Here is a 21,441-nt window from a genome sequence, read left to right as displayed (position 1 = left end):
CAAGCCCGTCTGGGTGAACATGGAAAGAGCTGTGTCCAGTTAATCCAGGTGTTTCCATTTAGGCCCCCGGTCTGCCCACCTAACCCTACCCCCACAGAGACACACATAAACAGTCACACACACACCCACACACTTGTGAAATGACAACTAATCCTAAAATTAGTGGTGTGTTAGTAGGCACATATATGCGCTCACATGTGCATGTGTGTTTACACACACAGGTGTATGTGTGTGTGTGTGTGTGTGTGTGGAGGTGTAACCTGAGCAATTCTGCTACGAGTTGAACAAAGGGAAGCCTGTCTGCTGTGGCATCCATGTTCCTGTGGGAGGTATGTGGGTTGTGGGATCTGGGTGAAGATATAGGTATGCTATGGGAGTCACAATAGAGTACATTTGAAAATGAGCACAAGTGGTTGTATATGAACCCTTGCTCTACTATACATTCTGGACACTGGCCTTATATGCTGAATTCACAAACCTGGATTGAGCACTTTCAAAGTTGCTGTTATACCATTTTGGGTTTTCTATCTTGGAAGTGGCCAACAGGTCTTTGAACACCAAAAGTACTGGTGAGATTTTGTTGAGGCTATTTGAAAAGGAAAATGCATTTATAAATCACTAGAGTATTTTGAGGTAAGTGCCCACCCAACAAAAACATTACATTACATTCTAAAAAAAACAAAACAAAACATTATATTGAAGTTAGAATATTGTTACATATACATGATTAAATTGCCTACCATTAGGAATAATATAATTATAGGTTCTGCATAGAGGTTAGCCTATGCACGTCCAGATGTCTGATATTGGGGGGTGGGGGTTGGGGGTACCTCGGGGTATTTAAAGGTCACCAGTGGTGACTTGGCTGACACATTTCACCTGGCAGTGCTTTCAAGGAGTGAAGGAATCCTCCTGGCATTTAACTGTGAGGGCCGAACAGAAAACACACACACAAACACACACACAAACACAAATACAAACACAAGCACACAGACACAGACACACACACACACACACACACTTCTCAGACATACTGTACACACACAATCACACATGGCAACAAATGTAAAGAACTGAGAGAGACGAGGTGAAAATGGAATACTGGCTGAGTAAAAATGAGGTAGGTAAAAATGTATGAGAACCTAACCACAATTTGTGCTTTTACTGCATGTGTGTGTGAAGCATATACACACACACACACACAGACACACACACACACACACACACACAGAGGGAGAGGACTGCTCTTTCTTTCTCTCCACTGTGAGGGTTTCTGGAGATGGAAATGTGGCAGGAATGATACGGCTGTCAGTCGGGATTACCACTCATTGTTGGCTGGGCTTTATTCTCCATTCTCCTCTCTGCTCCAAATCTATCTTTCCCTCCTTCTCCTTTCTTTCCCTGTGATGAGGACACGGTGGGTAACACTGACTGGGGAACACTGCCACACACACACACACACACATAAAAAACTGCCAGAACTCTGGAATGTCTTTGATATCACAAGACCTACCACCAATGCAGTGTGATCACGACTAGAGTAAAACAATGGGCATCACATTTTGTTTTCTTGCCAGAGTGTGGACCAAACTATTACAAGAAGCTCAGAAACGGCAAGGGCTGAATACATTTTAATAGAAGATCTAAAGGTAAAGTTCAAAACAAGTGAATACAAAAACCGCATAATATTTCATTCAATCGTTCATTCAATCGTTCATTCAATCGTTCATTCATTCATTCCACCTGTCAGTGGTAAGGAGTGGTTCAAAGTGCTCATCGTCTCTGGGTTATCATGCTCCTTTCTGTCCTTTCAATCCAAGTTTGAGGGGAAAAAAATTCAGTCCCGGTGTCCAGTCGCTAATTGCAGTGCAATGTGTCTCAGTGATGTCTGGTGAGAACTAGGGACTCGGCTGAGTGCAGAGTTATATTTCATATAATATACATTATTATATCTACATCCAAGTTTCAACTTCATAATCCCTGAAGAAGGTTAAATTCTGTTTACATTCTGCAAATCATCAGTCATCAATTGCAGTCTTATTTTTCAAACAGTGCAAGAAGAAAGATTGTGCCATTGCCATAGCCAAGGATGCCATTCTACACATACAAGTAGTTTTACACTCATAAATAGACAAAAAGGGAAACTACCAGTTGATATAACTTCTGAGGAAAAAGTAATTGCTGTACAACAATGTCATAATGAATCAGAACTTTAAGTTGAAAATATTTAACAATAGACTCTCTGTCTCTTGCCCTCTATTTCTGTCTAAAACGTCAACAGCAAAAACATACACACTATCCCAATGCATATAATAGACAGTAGGTAGAGAATGGGGGTGCGGGGTCAATCAAGCTGGTTCTCAATTACAACGGCGATAGAAGTGAAGGTGGTAATCTGTGAACGATGCCCCCATATGGCTGGGGTCGGTACTGCAGTCTGCCCCCTAGGGGGAAAAATACATACAATAGTATTTGTGCCACACACATCTTACACAGCTGTTGACACCTTCAAATGATTTAAATGATTGACACATGACCTTTGATTGTTCAAAGATATCTAACATGCATCAGTGTCAATTTAATTAATTAATTGAATACTAATGACAAGTATTTCTTCTGACATTAGCCTCTCTTCCCCTCATTATGATGCATTAACTACCCTACTGTAGATACTTCTATATCTCAAATGAACACCACCACTGGACTTCTTATGAGAGAGAAAGTGGACTTACAGCTTTTGCAGCGCGGAAGTGGTAAGAACTTTGATGGAGTCGAGCAACTGGTAATGTCCATGTATGCAGATAACCCTGAAGCAAAAGTTAGGGAACATTAGTGATTTTTAATAGCTACCACCATTAGTGAGTATATTTTCAGTCAGCTCATCATTCATGACTCACAAAACTAAAGCAGGTCTGAAATTGTCAAGCACAAGACTATTCACCTCACTAAATATCAAGATAATGACAAGACAGCGCTTTGAGTACAGTATGTGATAAAGCACTCTAGAAATAAAATGTATTGTTATTTATTATTATTTAGGGTAGACATCGTGCCCATTTCCATATTACACACCTGCATGACTACACAGAAGTTTATTTCATTCAGTGTTTGGGACCATCTTAAAGGGAACTTGTATTTCCAGTCATCTAGCCAAAAGTTAGCTGATGACACACAAGCTCATAAAATGTTGCTGTAACTCAGTCCAATGACTTCAAAACCCATCTGATTTATGGCAACCATTTAGGGCACACTTAACATTCACCCTAAAATCCTGACGGTTCTTCTCATCTCTCCCATCAGAGATGCCTACCTTAGTGCTGTTATGATGTTCTTCCACATTACTAGGGGTCACGGTAGGGTCACATTCATTGGTCTCATCTGCATGGCATTTGTGCACTACCAGGGGCTCTGTGGAACTGAGAGAAGATGCAAATGTGTACTTGTTAACGTGAACCAGATTCCTAAAGGAATATGTAAGCTCACCAGGTTTGTGAGGATTTTTTTAATCTTACTTTTGGCAGCGTTTTTGGTCAATCTTTTTCAAGAAACATTTTTATCAGCAATAAGAGACACACTATAGTTGTCGGTGTCCCGTGTAATGAAGGAAACAGAGGTTTTTTTTGATCTGGCGATTTGGTGATGGTTTATTTAAATGTTCGGATGCCATCACAAACAAATGGGTAGACTGTATTCCAATGTGTCATGTACAAAACTGTTTATGGCAGAAGAACCAAACAGCCATTTAACAATAACACGTGGAAATTCACTTTGAAGCATCTCTATGGCTCCATAGAGTAACCTTAATGATGTTCCAGAACATTCCTGTTTGAACAGGACTATTAACTCAATAGTCACTGTGCCAGCAGAGAGCAAAATGTGACATTACATTTTCCAGAACTACTCTTACAGACTGGAGAGAAACGTTTTCCATCGGTTTGTTTTGATTTGTGATAGGCAAAAGAAAAACCAAACAGTCCTTCAAATTAAGTCTGGATGTTTTTCTGTGATAAATGTCTGCTTGGATAGAATATTGCTACAGGATACAGGAGACTTATGATGAGAAGTGATGAATTAAATAAACACATGAGCTAATGTGACTATGCAAAGTGTATCTGGGTGAAAGGTGAGCTATGATTCAGGGACTAGACTCAGACTAGAGGATTGGGATGAACTCTAGGTCCATAGACAGTTTTGAACAAATGCAAATAACATCTGTTTATTGGAGTCAGGTTTAATCGTAATCTTTCCAGTATAAGTGAAAGGCCACACACACACAGTCACACACACACACACACACACACACACACACACTCGCACATACACACGCACAGATTCAGGCAGGCACGCACACACACACACACACACACTCCCCATTCCCATCACAGCCTCTCTGTCAGCAGACTAAAGGGAGATCTGTGGCTGCTGAATGATTCAGATGGAAAACAAAGTGGTCACACCACCAAGCCAACACTCACTTCATCTGGAGAGTGATGCTCATGTTGACAGGGACAAACTTGCTGATGGGGATCCTGTAGCTGTAGTTCCCAGTCCTGTGAGGAGAAGAGAGAAGAGAAAGAGGAGAGAGTGAGAGAGAAAGAAAGAGAGAGAGAGAGAGAGAGAAAGAGAGAAAGAAAGAGAGACAGAGAGAGAAACAGAGAGAAAATTCTTTTGATTGGATTTTGATAGATGCACCCAGAGAGAGAAAAAAATAAAAACGAGATTTCTTCTTCGTGTAGCCTTTTCTCCTCAACATAATTGAACTTAATTTAACATCAATGTAAAGTTTTGACCATGAGAAATAGCCTTCCTCTTGTCTCAGAAATGGCAGAAAAATGTTCCAGTGGGTATGTCCATTTAAACTTTAGTTTTCTCCAAAACCATATGGACACCAAAGCCCAGATCTGTGCTTGCAGTTGTGTTGTGCCTTTGCTGGAAGGCAGAAGCGCTCTTTTCTATGCTCACACTCTCTTTGCCTGTTTTGAACTCTGGTATGATAACTCACAGGTGGTGTGAAATCACTAGATTCTCACACTCTGCTGCCACCTCTTGGTCAATTAAGCAGCTGCAACACATTTTATTTTCTTTGTGGTAAGGCTTATATGTTACAAATGCTTTACCAGACCAGCAAATGTCCAAATTAGCAAACTAAATGTATCATCAGTTCTACCATAGCATTGTATCTTGACCATTTCAGAAACCTGGGATTGCAGGAATTGCAGCATATCCAACCAGATCTACATCAAACCAGGGCTAAACTCATCAGTGGGTATTTGAGAAGGCCCACAGTAATTAGCCTAGGAATACCCATACGACCTTTTGGCAAATTTGGGATTTGCTTTGCAGGCCTTTCTGGCCAAGAGGCCATTGAAGCCCATTTCCAACGTCCCTAAAACACTGGCACGCAAATATAATCGCTAATCCGGCATGGACGTGTATTTCTTTGGAATTGAGTGAACAACTGCATTTAAAACCTACGTGTACAAGATTGCTACACTTTTGTCATTTTGTATGCATACTCACCGACACATCCCCTGCAGGCAGTAGCGGTCATCAATGATTTGCTCACTTTGCATGATGATTATGGCCTGGAGTGTTGCGTTTGTCCCTGGGGGGGTGGGGGGGGGACACAAACACTTCAATTCAACTCAACTCAACTAAACACAATTCAATTCAACTGAATTCAATTCAATTCAACTCAACTCAACTCAATACTACTCTAAACTCAATTCAACTCAACTCTAATACACACACCAACATCTCATAAATACACAGACATGAGTCACACACACACACACACACACACACACACACACTTTTCCTGTATTCTTGTATGCACATGGACTCCAGTCTTTCACCTGGAAGAGAGGAAAGCAGCATAAGAAAGAAGCACTCTGATCTCTTCAGCTTGCATTAAGCCCTGATGTACTTTGCATGGATGAGAGGAGTGGACCACTGAGCTGACCTGGTGGTGTGGCAGGTGAATGGGGTTCTAAGGTTATGGAAGGGGAGGTGGTATGGTGGCTCTCTCCTGGGTCCAAGGGGCAACAGTAAACCTGGTCACAGTCCGGCAGAGAGCAAAAATGGATCTCTGGGGGCAAAGGTCCGAGTGGTTCTCCTGTTGACCCTACTCAGAAGAGGCAAAGCCAATGACACGGGTAAATTTCCATCATTTTCACGTAGCAACTTAATCATTTTGAGATTTGTTACTAAGTTGCATTTGAAATTGTATATGGTTTTATTTAGAGGATACATTGGCCAAGCGACTGTGAAATTAGCTAAATATGAGATACAACACAGAAAAAAATAACAAATGTTTGGATTAATTTGTGTTTACTTCTGTTTTGGTAAGTGGCAGTTGTCTTAGAGACAGGATTATGATTTAAGGTGAGTTTACAAACAACTGGCCTACCTGGTTGGGTTGGGTCAGGATTAATTGGTAAGATAACTCCACTGTTAAGTCAAATACACAGACACACACAAGGCATACGTTAGTATTCACTCTATATAATTAATGCATACTGTATACTTTAGCACATTCGCATGATTCCATCATTCAGAGCACAGGCACAAACAATGCAATAAAATATTGATCTATAGACTGTGTCAGGGTATCAAATCAGCCGAAAGGCTGCCATGAAAATGGCAAGCAGTAAAGAAAGCAGCCTTAACAGACCTGTCTCCACAGCCTGGAGAGTTGTTGTCGTCTAACGTGAGCATATATATAGCAGTGATGGAGATGACGCTACAGAAAAAAACACAAAGAATTGGAAACATTTTGCTTTTATGATTACAGAAACAAAACCAGACAACACAAAAACAAGTCTATAAAACAGAAAAGTCATGAAACATTCTACAGCAAACTATCTTCCCAGCAGCATAAATAAGAAGCTGATTACAGTAATGCACCATTTGATCAAAGGTCCCATCATAACCTCCCACAGCGGTGACACTATCAGTCCATTGCCCTGACTGAGACAATGTAAGCTTAGCTCCACTGTGGAATGTGAATATGGCAAAATCATATCACGATTATATCGTATTATCACTCTCATTTTAGCACGTCTTGTCTATGTCAACACAAAGGATTGGGAGTAACGTCCTGTACAGATGGTAGAATTGACAATAAATTTGAACTTTTTTGTATTTCAAAACAAGAACAAGGGGTGGGCGCAAGCTATTTTCCCCTCTGGAGCATCAATCTGTGTGGTTGTGTGGCAGAGGTGTCTGAATCCGGCTTCACAACGTAAAAGTCCCACCATGTATTGGTTCTACCTGTGCACTTAGCATGAGTGTTTTCACTAATTAGCTCATCTACTTGGCTGAGGAGTTGTGCCAATTAGAGTCAGCTGGTTTAGTGAATGGTTGGAGTAAATATATGGCAGGAGATTTACTTTCTGAAGCCGGACTTTTACACCTCTGTTGTGTGGTCATCTGCACGACTCACAAGAAGGCCATCAGAGCCACCACGGTCAGGATCCCAGCTTGAAAAGCCCGGTGGTGACAGCAGCTTTTGTACTTCTCACTGAAGTAGTTCTAAAACAGAAGGGTGATAACATCAGACAGATTTCACTTGAAAGGCCGAAAAGTCAAAATGCCAACCGGGGCGGCTGGATGCTGCGTGACGCATGCTTACTTTGGCTGACGCACACGAGGACGGCTTCCGTTGCGGGGGTGGAACAGTGTGGATTTTGTGAACTTTGCTGTGGAATGAAACAAAAAAGAATCACCCCATTGTGTACAACAGCCCCTGCTGTGCTATGAAATAACCTTTGTCACCACATTTGTTTATATGCAGAGGATGAAATGGACAGATGTCAGATATAAGGAACACATTTGCACCACTTGAAACACAAAAGATGAGAAAAGAAAGGCAAGACTACTTTTGCAACTGTGTGGTTGGGATAGGGGACATATTATCCTTGAGTTTAAGCTGTATACTGATCAAGCATGATAGCACAATGACCTTCACCATAAAACTGATGTTGTGCAACAAAATCTGTTGAGTTTCATTGCACACCGAAGAAGAGTACAGGAAATTGTACTGTATTCTAAGAACACAGTGGGGAATGTGGATGATAGTTCTTTGTAGTAATCACATTTCATTAAGCCTCTAAAACAACTTTTATTCATTTTCATGGCAGATCTATGGAAAACCTCAGCTTGAAGACCTCTGACCAGGTTGAGAACTCCAAACACCTAATTTCCAAAAAGCCCATTGTTAGAGTGACCAGGGCACCATTCCCCATAATAGTGACCAGGGCATCAATACCCACGGTAGTGACCAGGGCCCCATCCCCACGGTAGTGACCAAGACCCGAGAAAGCCTACCCTTTGGCACTGGCCGGGTTGATTGGCACGGTGGGTCGTGCATTTCCGGGGGGGTTGACTTTGGCCAGCCGAGTGTTCCACACCTCTAGCTCCTGGATACGCGTCTCCAGGTTGCCCGTCAGCTTACACAGCTGCTTGACCGCGCCAACATTCTCCATGAAAATCTGCTCCTGAAAACCATGGCAACAAATGTAACATATTTAGCTCTTCTATTCCTTGTTTTTTGTCTTCTCAGCTGTAAGGTATGCTGAAGCCAAGTCAGCAAAGTCAGTTTTTAGTGTTGATGAATGCTAGATGCAACCTATACAGCATTGTGCAAGTTAGGGGTGATTGGTCAGTGTTATTGGCCAGTCTGGGTCCATTTACTTTGTCCACCATGAGGAAGTTCTGAATTTTCTCTCCATCCGTGCAGGTTATGTCCCCCACCTCCTTGACAGCGTTTGGTAGAACCTCCTTCACCTCCTGAGCAATGACACCTAGAAATACAGGTATGTATCAGAGCAGTCTCATGACCTAATCACTACCTAACACTGAAAACCCCTACCCACACGAGGACTAGACTCCATTGGCCGTCTGAATGGTCAGTACCTGTTTCGTGGACGTGCTCGATGCCCATCTTTTCGGCGAACTCTCGCTTGTAGTCGTACTCCACAATCCTCATCTGAGCTATCCTCCTCAGCTGCTCTGTCGAGTCCACCTGTGTGCAAAATTATAGATGGACCAGGTAACATGTTGGTGACACTAGCTTTCTAGTCAGTACAAATGGAATAATCTCCCTCTCAGCGTTTGGGGTGAAATATCTTCTTCTAGATCATCTAACATCTTGACCTAGATGCCAAAAAGAGCACTGTTGCCTTGGGCTTACCTCAAGTATGTTTTCCTTGGCACGTCTGTCAGAGGGATGCATGACTGACCCCATGATTTTGGCATTACCACAGACCACCAGGGCTTCGTCAGGTGTCTCTGTGTTGATGCCTACCCTGCCCTGGCACACCACGGAGTCGGGCGCCTGGCCCCTCTGCCAGTGGACCTCACTGTCATTCTCAAACTGGCCAGGGTTTGAAGCCTGTTGGAGAAAACAAAAACATAAGGACTCAAATCACTCATTCCCCTTTCCTAGACATATGCTATGTGGCAAGTCAGTGAGAAACCTTCACTGAACAAACATTCCCCTCAATTCACTAATTTTCAAACATTTCAATTGGGTTTCAGCAAAAGCCTATTTAGTTAGTTTTCCTAAGCAAATGTCATGTACACTTCTCATAAGCCTTCAGAATGAAATATATAAAGAAACTCACCCTGACTATAATTCTCTCTGACATGTGAGCCACCACCAGATGGCTTTCTCCCCTCACTGATGCATACAGCCCCACCACCATCAGAAAATATCTGCCAAAATTCAACATACAGTCACATTCCAAGTCATAATAAAAAAAAAAATCTAAAACTAAGAATAATCTTTTTATCATTGTTTTATTTAGTATTTAGTATTTTGTATTTAGTGGTGCTTGCCTCTGGTCAGGGTTGGGTTTGCCCTTTTTTCTCATGTTGTTGGCTGTGGTCTCACTGAAATGCAGTCTTCCCAGTGTTACCTTGGTGATCTTATCTCCTGGCAGATTAACGCTGCAGGTGGAGTGTTTGTTAGTCAAACATAAAACACACACACAGACACACAAACACACACACAGACACTCACACAGACACACAGACACACAGACACACACAGACACACACACACACACACACACACACGCACACACACACACACACACACACACACAGTGTTGTCTCTCTAATGATTGAATCAAACTCAAGTACAAGAATGGGAAAAAGTTTCAGTTTGACTTACTTGACAGGGAAGAACGGCTTTTTGCTACGATCTGACTGTGACTGCTCAATCGTGATGAGATTACTGTGGGCCTCCAACTTTAAACAAAGAAAAAAGGAATTAACATCAATATGCTAGCTGCTATTTGATATTCTTTTACCATGATGAGGCTACGATTTCATACTACACACACCTTCATTCCAAAGACTTTAACATGGAAGCTGTCGATAGATGCTGGGCCTGTGGGGGTTTTGACATACTTGGGGTCACCCACCACTCGCACATGAACTGTGACCTGGAAGTGGTTCTTCTTTTGGCACACAAAGGCCTCATCGGCGGAGGAGTAGTTGAAGCCTTTATCTGTGTCCACATGATAACCAGGTGGTGGGCTGGAAAAAAGATACAAATAATGCTATTTTTTCACAACTCTCACTCTCTGATTAAAATTGATCCATGGACTGAGAAAAAAAATCCTCATCACAGCTGTACTGTTGTACAGATGGAAATCAAGTGTCATTACTTTCATAATAAAATAAAAAAAACACCAGTGACAGTGTGCTGATTGTAGGCGTTTTTACACTGTTTTTTTTCTCCCTCATAATTATTGCACCTTTATCACGACATGCCTGTCCAATTGTGTTTCCTCTGGGTACTCACAGGTTTTCGTATTGGTTGTTGTAGATGGTGCACCACTGGTCAGGCTGGTACTTGTCCCATGCCAGCAGCTGGTACCCTTGCCCAGAGCTGCCTGTGGCCGTATCGCTGTCATAGGTGGACATCTCACACCCACCACCTTCTGTGCCCACTGAAAGTGAAAAAGTGCATACGATCACAAAAAAGTGAATAAAAGCACTCGCGCAAATGCATTAAAACATTAACAGATATTAGTCCACAATTTTCACATTTATATCTCTTTAGCACATCCTTATGAAAGGAACCTACAGTGAAGTGCAGATGTGCAATTGTTTTTCAGTATGGATACTGAATGCATGGCCTTGTTGATGTTAGCGCTTTGAGTTCTGGCAGTGCCATCATGCAGCTTTGCTGAGCTTGTCCCAGTTATACTTCTGTAACATCCATAACGCCAATAAAATGTGATGGTATGGTATGATGTGAATGATTACATGAAATTTGAGCAATTTTATTTTTGGCTGAAGAATGTACATGAAAAAAAAATGCACAAAAAATGAATGTTATCATTCACATCATACAAATGCAAAGACATTTCACTGGCGTTATGTGACAAAAAGTCCATTTCCGCCCCTTAGCAAATACCAGCTTCACGGACCACTAAGCTCACTCGGTGAAATAAAACTCAGGAGGAGAAGAGAACTCACTGTAAGCACCCTTGGTCCAGACCGAGACACCCCATGGTCCATTGTCTGCAGCTGCTTCAAACGACTCTGACCGTCTCCTCTTGTTACTGTCTGTCAGAACAGGCCTAGCATGGATAGTCACTGAGTGAGACTGCAGTTGTTTGAAAGAAGACATTTGTTGAACTTACAATAAAAGATGACTTCAGTGCTAGGTTAGCACTTACATTATCTACAAATATGACAAGCACCATTCCTTTACCTTTGCCTTTACTTCAACACTTCATACTTCAAAATATGTTTTTGCTTAAGTTCAGAATGTGAAAGTCAAATGAGTATCAACATGGATCTTTAGTAGGGCACTATTTTCAAGGGCATGATTCTTCACCTCCTCATCCGAAGTTGTGAATGTCATTCACTGGGAATAAGCTTGCTGCTTGTGCATGCAATACTGTCTTAGACTGGAATATGATGCAGGACAACAGAATAATTACAACTTATAGTGCCCACCAACGGTGAACTTTCACCTGAGCGCAGTTTGAATACAGCACTCTGGTCTTGTCTAAAATACACACAAATCAATACTCCTTTTTTCCTATGTCAGATAAACCTGCCCTAAGATATCAACAAGCCAAGCTCATCCTCTCACCCTAGTTGCTGGATGGAGGAGTGTTGGAGGAACTCTGGCCCCACTGGACTCTGGACAAGACAAGGGGAGATGGAGGGAGTGCAGGGGGGGTTAGTCCTGGGGTAGGCCCCCTGTGGGCCCATAACCTGGGCATGCTGAAGGGTCTCCTGTCCTGGAGCTACGGGAGAGCGCTGAGCCTGAATGTAGCTGTCTGCTGGGCTCAGGTACTGCGGGTGGATGGGCGGTTCGTGGGTCTGAGTGGCTGGGTAAGCACTGGCTTGGAGGTTGCTGAGGTGAGGGTGGAGCTGGGGGTGGAGCTGTGGGAGGGGGTGGGCTGGGTTGTGGCGGAGTGGCGCGCCGTAGGGGGCATCTGGCCTCTCTTTAAACCTGCAGGACACTGCAGCGGCCCTGGCTGTGGCAGGGTGGAGGGCTCCCTCAGGCAGTCGCCCCGGAGACCAGCTTGTCGTCCCAAGATGGACGTCTGAGGAGGAAACAGGAAGAGAATGAGGTCAAAAACCCCATAAAGTCCAGCTCTTTTTTCTGAGCCATCGTCTGATCACCCATATTATTTCAATAACTATTACAATGAGCAACACAAATCCAATTGTTTTAGATTCACTGCTACAAATATGGCAATAACTGACAAAAGGTCAGAAAGAGCAGGTTTTTACATAAGTCTCATATCACCACTGACTGACCCATTCAAGATACAAGTCTCAAACATTCAGGGCACACAATAAGAAATGAAACAAACTTTCTCTCTCACCGGTCATTTGAGGAGGAGAGCAGGGTTCGGAACCGGAATATGGTGGTGACTCAGGAAGCATGCTGGGAAAAAAGACAGTAGGGGAAACACATCTTACCAAACAACAAGACTCAGCACATTGGCGTATTTCCTACTTCTATCACCAGAACTGACAGAGTTGGCGCTGTTTAGGACGTTGTTGACAACTCTGTACATTCACATTTAAAACTAGGTCACTGCAGAGCCATAAACTCTAGATCCCCTGACAGCTCATTTAGCAATAACCAAAGGGCTTATATAAGCAGCAGTGTGACTCTATGACATTTGCCCAAATTTTATTAGATGCAATAAATATTGTTTTAACAACATTATGATAGTCTGCGACATCTGTTTCAGTGCCATGCAGTCAAGGTCATATGTCAGAAGATAGCTGACAAAATTGTAACAACGATTATGGATGTCATTTTTTCCACTCTGGATATGCTATTTGCTTAATTATGTAATAACATGTAAACATTTTCAGGATGAATAATCTTTCAAATGGCAGGAATTGCAATCAAAGTTTATCCACAAAAAGATAAGATTAGTGGACCCTATGGATCCTGCAATGAAATATCTGTGTATGCATGTACGACGAGATAATATATTTCCTATTTATAGGTCCAAATCTTACTGCTATAGATTATATGTGTGCACTTACAAACTGTTGTGTTCAACTTCATTGCTGAGATACTGCTCTAGCATGCTGGTGTCCACCACATCAGTGACATCCTGCCCTGTGGGTATAACACACACACACACACACACACACACACACGCACGCACGCACACGCACAGACACACACACACGCACAGACACACACACACACACACACACAGGCACAGACACAACAAAGTCAGACAACTATCACCCACATCAACCTATCAACCACAAGCCACATCTCTCACACTTTCCAACTGGTCTACAACATATTCAGGGTCCAGGTCCCTTCTGCCCATTGGTCACTCCACACACTCTCTCAAGACACAGCATCAACAGTCTGACCAGAGGGCATCTTCAGCGCCAGGGCATGCCTGCTTGCACAACCCCGATGATGCAGGCAGCCTCTGCCACTGTGACTAATCAGTAAGGTTAGGGTACTCTATTGGCTCCAGCGTGTACTGGTGGTTTGAAGTTCTAATTTATTGCCGAGGCAGGAGCAGCAGTTATACAGCAGTGGAACTAACCAAAGACCTGCTGTTTGTGTGAGCTGCCAAGTCACCTAAGCTAGTGGCTTATTTCAACCTTGCGCTAAACCTCAACATAACTTAACAGTTAAATCAGAATCAATGCTGACCCTGTGGTGCTCCATGGGTCTACAACATAGTAGAATTAATGTTAAATTAAAAAATAAACATTGTACTTGTTCAGGAACTCATTTGCTAGAAGGCTTCCTGATTTGTCCATGCAGTTGGACAAAGTTGAAAGTTCAGTTACAGATTAATGGTTTGATTCTCAGACCAATTTTATCCTTCTCAGAAGAATCAGTTTTTATTACAGCAGTATGATATTTTAGGTTTTCGAACAGCATTCATTTGTGGAAAATCCTGCATATAATCTTACACCCTGTATAACTGGAGTCTTTAAACCTGGATTTAATTGCCTTGTTAACCTGATTATGGTCCAGTGACCTTGGATTTGACAGGCTGTTGCCAGCCAGTGTAGAGGTTATAATAGTGCATTCCCCTAACCCCAATCTAGGAATGTTACAGCAACTAGGGTTGGGTATCGTTTGGGTTTTATCCGATACCGCCGGTGCTAAATCAATACTTTTAAAACGGTGCCTGAACCGGTACTTTGTTTTTAAAATGTTTTACATTAAAATGGTCTAAAGCATGAATTGCTTTTTTTTTTTTTATTGATAAGACAAATTTGAACATGAAATTGAACTGTTATATTCGATTTACTATCAATATCACATTGCTCCTACGAATAATACATTTAAATGTTAAAACAGCTTGCCATGCATGCACACACAATGGTAAACTCTGCTATTTCAAGTTTACCCAGTGTAGGCAGTTTGCCATAAGGTAGGCTATGTTAAAACCGCTTGCCATAAAACTGCCAGGTCATGGACAATTTATATATTTGCAAGCAAGCTAATCTAACAGGGACTCTACTTTCCAGTTAATTCAGTGTGTTCCCAAATGCTTCAATAAATTTCATGTCTTAACCCATAACACACAGTAGTTTTGAACATGTTAGGCTACATGTCGGTGTTGAAGTGTTTAGATTCCCAGCGCTAGCAACAGCAACTATGGCTATGCGCTAACACCAGTCAGCTGAGTTTAACACACCGTGAAATAAAGTTTTCACCTTACAACTTTGCTGATAACATTTCAAATAAATGTCAGTTAGCGCATTAGCAAGGATATTGTGTAACGTATAGGCTAGCCTACTGTTGATGTTGTTTCATAGCCTTTTGCTTGTGTGTAGTTAGGCCCACTACTAGATTTTGACAGGAGCTTGCGATATGCTTTAAAGTAAGCTACTTGGGCTCACGCAAGCTGTCAAACATTGTCCACTCGCCTTTGTGGTGCACCCCTCTGGTTTATACATCCAGTGTTTATCATAGAGATAGCGCATGACATGCAGTGATGCCTCGTATAAAAAAAAAATAATAATAAAAAAAACGCTATTTAAGGACCGAAATGAGGAACCGAAATCCATGTTGTTATTCCATGCAGTTACTACAGTTTGCGTCGGCACCGGTGCCATATTAGAACCGTGTTTCGGTGCCCAACCCTAACAGCAACACACTTCCTATAAATGGTCATGTGCAGTCATGTCTTTTCATAAACGTGACAGGGACTTCACAAAGGCTTAGTTGTTCTTAGTGTCTAGGGTTCGGTCAGGATTTAATTAAACCCTTTTCAACATTGATACAGAATTTCTAGTGAATAAAACTGTATGACACTCTTAATTGAACTGAATTGAATTTAATTGAATTTAACTGAAAGAGTATCGTACAGTGTACAAACAATATCATATTTGTCATTTAATGGTCAAATTGTTACATTAATACTACACATTTTAGCATGGGTCCATTTTTTAGATTAAAAAGGATTTCAGATCTGTAAAAACTTTTGCCAGAAAAAGCTAACAGGGTTTTCATATAGGGTTTTCTATTGGCAAAAGTTTAAAAGTGATCCCTTCTACCAAAAACGCTTTACAATATAGTCATAAAATTATACTTTATAGCTGATGTTTGCCTTCTTCAAAAAACAATTATAAAGCAAGCAAGTGCATTAGATGCTACCTGTGTACATTGATAAACATTAGGCTATAGGTGCAGTGGTGATGGTTTAGCAATGCACCATATCAGCCATTAGGTATCCTCTCTTCTTATTCACTACACAATGACTAACAGAGTTGTGTTGCTTCCGGACATAGTTGATTATTAAGGAATAGGCAAACTACATAAGTGCCATTACAGAGGATTTGTTTGCCAACTGTCTGCTAGCCTAGGTGATGGAGGAAGTATTTTGCTGAGAGTTGAGTCCATTTAGCTCATGATGGACCAGTGCTACGGGTATCACCTGATATTAATGAATTAATGTAAGATCAAGCCTCTATTATGCTTGAAATTCACAGGCTTTCCCATGCATCTGAACCCCTGTCCTACTAAGACATGTTACTTCTCTAGGACATAAATTAATCCAATACAAAGAATTTTGATAGAAATAAAAGATAAGCTCTAACACCAATATCACTTTTTAATTTGATTTCTCCTCTTTTTTCCCCAACTTGTACAATATCAGATTTTTGAAACATCCCATAGTTTTTCCAAGTAAATGTTGAGTATAACCAATGAGTAAATGAAGAGTTTGGTTCCAAACGCTATATCCTCCATTTGAATTAATTTTCATAAATGTACTTTTTCAAAGTAATTTCAGTGGAACTGTAATTGGGTTATTGTTATTTTATTTATCTTTACTCAAGCCAAACACAACTGCAATTTCATTGATATTACCTGAAACACACAATTAAATAACAAGACATTAATATTCTCAAAAATTTAGATTTTGGACCAAACTCTTCAAATACACCACATACTGGCTTTGTGGCTTACTGTTTTCTTACCATCAAAAAACTGTTGCAGGGCCTCACTTTCTCCCAAGACGTCCATTGGACCACCTCCAGTCATGAAATATTTTACTTCCAAATCACCTTCTGGAAACAGAGCCATATTACACAAGCTATGTAAAAGATGGTTAAGATACCCTAAGTACAACATAGTTGTTTTGCTAACTTAATTCTAGTTGAACCAATTATGTCATAAGACCTATTTCACAACATTCTCCTAGAGATAATAGCATTGGAACTTCCCCCTTGAAGCAAAGCGTTGACGTTCCCCACTTCACCGGTGGGGGTGGTGTCAAATTAGCACTAGGCTGTCTGCTATAGTGACACTTTCTGCTTAGCCATTTTGGTGTCTGTGGTTTCCACCAAATGTGCCATTTGATGAGCCACAGAAGATTTGTTGTGGACATAATTAATAAAGAATGAATTAATAAAAACCCAAATCCCAGTTTGTAGCCATTTTTATGAACAAATAATCTCAACAGCTGGCCAAAAACCAGCCAGCTTTGTTAGATTCTCAAGTGTCAAAAAATATTGAGGGAAATTTGCATGTATTTATGTTTTTGACTTGATCAAATTGTTGATAGTTTACTTTGATGACAACTATATTTTAGATATTACAAATGGCATTAATTAATCAATATGTTCCTGAACTGGAAAAAATAATGGATCTTCTTTCCTATCTGAAGCTGACTTACCTTCAAACCAAGATGGAGTTCTTACAGTCTGTGTTGCCTTGGCACTTGGAAAAAAATCAGGTACAATCCATTTGGGTCAGGAATGATGACACCTATTTGCTTGTTAGTCCATGCCCATTCCCTAATCCATGGATTTTCAACACAATATCCTTATGGAAATAAGAAAAATCTTCAGAATAATCACAATTTTCCCCCTGATTCCCGCAAATGGCGGACGTGAAGCCTTCCGTCTGTCTTTGGATGTACTTTGTCCTCTAATCACAGGTAACACATCCTCATACCACATCCTGCGCAGGCGTGCACCTATCTATTGGTGTGTGTGTGTGTGTCAGGTGGCCTTGCATCAGGGTCATAAAGGGAACATTCTTTCCAAGGTGAACACACACCAGGGGACACTACACTTGTGGGAAGAGCCCGACCTCACAGACTCACACACACACAAACTGTGAGAGGCCTCTTATCTCCACTCAGACATTTACAAACAGCACACTGCCATTCCTGATATACAGCCCCCCATTTTCCCCCTCTGGTTCACACTGACGAAGGCCATCAGGCCGAAACGTTTGTCAATTAACCCCTGTGCTAAAATGGATTAAAAGCAAGAAAAGATTTTTGGAGTGCGACCATTTGTTATTTTTTATGAGTTCCCTGGATTACGCACCCACAAAGAAACAAGAGAAGAATCGGGAGAGCGCGGTGTTGGCCAAGAAAAGGCCCCCTCTGGTTCATGAAACAACTCTGCTGCTGGGTGCCTGTTTGTCTCCTCCCAGAGCGGCAGGACAAGATCAAAAACAAGCCGTCTACATCAGCCATTTGGCTGCATCACCCAGAAAACCATCCTGTTCAGTGCATACTCAATGTTTATGAACATCTTAGATATACCACCAGCCAGCTGCAATTACTGCCTGCCTCCATGACATAAACTTGTGGATGACACAAAACTACCTGAAGCTAAATATAAATCAGCTCTTGCTAAGATGGAACCTTTCACCCTTTGTGTAGATGGCAGCACCATCCCTTGGTCCAACCAGGTCAAGAGCCTTGGTGTCATATTGGACAATACACTTTCATTTAGTGTGCACATAATCAGAATGTCTTGAAGTGCCTTTTTACATCTAAGGAACATTGCACGGCTTCGCCCAGTGCTCACTCAGCAGAGTGCAGAAGTCCTTGTAAATGCGTATGTGACATCTCGGCTTGACTACTGTAATTCCATCTAGTCTGAAATCCCTAATAAGCTACTCCATCGGCTCCAACTGATTCAGAATTCTGCAGCTAGGATTATAATAGGCTCCAAATCCACAAGCCATGTAACACCATTGCTTATGCAACTGCACTGGCTTCCAGTTGCCTAAAGAATACGTTTCAAAGTCCTGCTCCTGGCATACAAGGCCCTACTCAATTATACTCCCACCTACCTCACTGATCTCCTGGAAGTTTACACCCCTGCCTGCTCACTGAGATCCTCCTCAGCAGGCCTACTGCATGTGTGAACCTCAGCACCCTGGGAGAGGGCTTTCAGCTACATCGCCCCCAAGCTGTGGAATTCACTGCCAGACTACATCAGACACTGCGACTCAATTACTGACTTTAAAAACAGACTTAAAACCCATCTCTTCAAGATGGCTTACGCTGGACTGACTGACTTTTACTTTTATTTTTCATGTTATGAGATGACTATAATTTTAACAACCTTTTTTGTTTGTGAAGTGACCTTGAGTGTCATGAAAGGCGCTTTAAATAAAATGTATTTTATTTAATAATTGTATTATTATTATTATTATTATAATATACGGTTTCCCATACATGATTAAACCTAGTCCTAGTCCTAGTCTAAACCCTGTGGAGGCTCCACTGAATTTTCTCTTTTAGTTCAGGATTAGACTTGTCCAGACCATGTCAGGCAACCAAACCACATACAGAAATGTATGCAGGTGGGTATCCGTAAGGGTGCAGGTGGAAATTGCAGATAGGTGGTGGATTTAAGGTCGGCATGGGGGCGCTGCCAGGCATCCCTTTCCTGGACCACTGGGTCTTTATAGGGCAGGAGAGGTCATGTTTTACGTGCACTGACGGGGCAAAGCACCAGGAAGTCTGACTGGTAGGCTGTCTGAGGCAGCGGAGACAGGACCCACGCAAAGGCACTCCTTACCTACTCATGTCATTGCTGGTGTGCTAATCACACATACATCAATAAAACACACACACACAGCTATCTGGAGGGCTGAGAAGCACAGGGGTTTACAAGTATATTAGGAGGACTAAATTCCTAGAAATGGATGCTGACAAGGCAGTACTGATCCCTGTTGTGGGTGGGCCATGTCGGTCTGTGACTGAAGCAAATGATCTTATACAGGCCTACATTTTTTTCTTTCAAAGACAAAGCAGAGGGTAAACCAGATTCCAGAGGTATACAATTTTCTTTTTATTTATTCAGAGTGTTCCAGAAAGGCACTAAAATAAAGTGAAAAAGCTTGATGAAACCAGGAGTGTGGAACAGAGGACAGAAAGGGGAACATTTGGGAGATACTGGAAACACTCACACACACACACACACACACACACACACACACACACACACACACACACACACACACACCATATCTACACACACTCAGACACACACTAACAGAACACCACCACAATGTCACACAACTAGCTATTGTTACAGAGGGCTCAGAACTTTGAGGGGAAAATAGACTCCAGATAGAGGATTTTATCTGACAAATATCTAAAACTTCACATTTATAAGATTGTACAGGCTTCATAAAAGTACTTGCGAGGACAAAGAATGAATGCATATCCAAAAAGAGCAAAAACTTCTGTTCATATTCTTTCCCTCAAAAAAAAAAAAAAAAAAACAGAACCAGAACAAAGAAACATTACTTCATTGCATTTAGCAAAGTATTACACGTAATGGAATAGGAGACAATTCAGCAGCATATTCAGTATTTTGTCCTTAGTTGGGCTGTCTCAACTGATGGTCGCAAGGATAGGTGGACACACTGCATACACTCACACACAAACACACACACTCAGATGCCAGGGGTGTGTGTCCTTGGGATGGGTGAGGCAGACAGAGAACTGAGAAGCAAGGGGGACATGAGGGCAGGGTGGGCGGTCCCTCTGAGGCCTTCTCGCAAGATGATTGGAGAGTGCTGCCGTCCATCACAAGATGGGGACCGTTGGTTGGTGGCTTTTTAAGCTCAGAGGTCGTCTTTGTAGTAGCCCAGCTTGGCATATGACATCTCCTTGCGCAGCTGCATGACCTCCCAAAACATCTGCTCAGCTGTGTGTGAGGAACGGGAATACACTAAGTGATGGCAATATTATACAAGTCCGGCATGTCTACTTATATACTAATTAAAATATTTCTAAAGGAGGCTTCCCGCTGTCTTTTTACTGCCACAGTTAAGGCGGACTTCAAAGACTGGGTGTGTGGCCACCCACATGCAGGGATGGGAGAAACAAACATGGAGGTAATCTAACGCACAGATTGCTCCACTTCCTGCGGAGAGCAGTGACCTTGAGAAATCTACTAGTCGAACGGACTAACTGCCTCATACGTAATGTTAATGGGTATGGCCTTCTGAATTCATCAGCACTCTTGAGCTGTCCCTCTGGGAGACAATACTGCCCATACCACACACACATACTTGAGCTATCTTTCTGGAAGGCATTACTGATACCATACGCACTTCCAACAAGACCAACATTTTTGCTCACCAGCTAAATTAACTATTGTCCATAATTTGTGTATCAGCCTAACACAGCATGT

The 21,441-nt window shown here is 41.9% G+C and overlaps 2 protein-coding genes across 6 annotated transcripts in view; both read right to left on the bottom strand.

Moving 5' to 3' along the window:
• Positions 1–1,613: 1,613 nt before the first annotated feature.
• Positions 1,614–17,896, bottom strand: LOC121697741 (myelin regulatory factor-like protein). Of its 2 annotated transcripts, XM_042079398.1 has the most exons (26): positions 17,664–17,896; positions 16,966–17,055; positions 13,543–13,618; positions 12,864–12,925; positions 12,119–12,578; positions 11,494–11,597; positions 10,814–10,961; positions 10,350–10,545; positions 10,178–10,254; positions 9,841–9,951; positions 9,627–9,717; positions 9,194–9,394; positions 8,917–9,025; positions 8,695–8,804; positions 8,329–8,498; positions 7,634–7,700; positions 7,445–7,533; positions 6,674–6,742; positions 6,410–6,450; positions 5,963–6,124; positions 5,814–5,855; positions 5,521–5,605; positions 4,476–4,550; positions 3,311–3,416; positions 2,733–2,807; positions 1,614–2,444 (listed from the first exon to the last, which is right to left on the bottom strand). In XM_042079398.1, the coding sequence occupies exons 2-26, from the start codon at positions 17,027–17,029 to the stop codon at positions 2,361–2,363; spliced, it is 2,874 nt and encodes a 957-aa protein (XP_041935332.1). In that variant the 5' UTR covers positions 17,030–17,055; positions 17,664–17,896; the 3' UTR covers positions 1,614–2,360. The 2 variants fall into 2 exon arrangements, with proteins under 2 accessions (XP_041935332.1, XP_041935333.1); XM_042079399.1 differs by lacking the exon at positions 13,543–13,618.
• A 2,168-nt stretch (positions 17,897–20,064) lies between these two features.
• The window catches only part of LOC121697379 (RAB3A interacting protein (rabin3)), a 33,737-nt gene continuing 32,360 nt past the window's right edge, over positions 20,065–21,441 (bottom strand). For all 4 annotated transcript variants that reach the window (XM_042078877.1, XM_042078875.1, XM_042078874.1 and 1 more), the window contains one exon: positions 20,065–20,952. In XM_042078877.1, the coding sequence (XP_041934811.1) occupies positions 20,870–20,952 (83 nt within the window). In that variant the 3' untranslated portion in view covers positions 20,065–20,869. The remainder of the gene's footprint in view (positions 20,953–21,441) is intronic.

The sequence above is a fragment of the Alosa sapidissima genome, chromosome 22 (genome assembly GCF_018492685.1).
Source record: "Alosa sapidissima isolate fAloSap1 chromosome 22, fAloSap1.pri, whole genome shotgun sequence".
Lineage (NCBI taxonomy): Eukaryota > Metazoa > Chordata > Actinopteri > Clupeiformes > Clupeidae > Alosa > Alosa sapidissima.
Note: the sequence above shows the minus strand (reverse complement) of the source record. Positions and strands in the feature narration are given on the sequence as shown.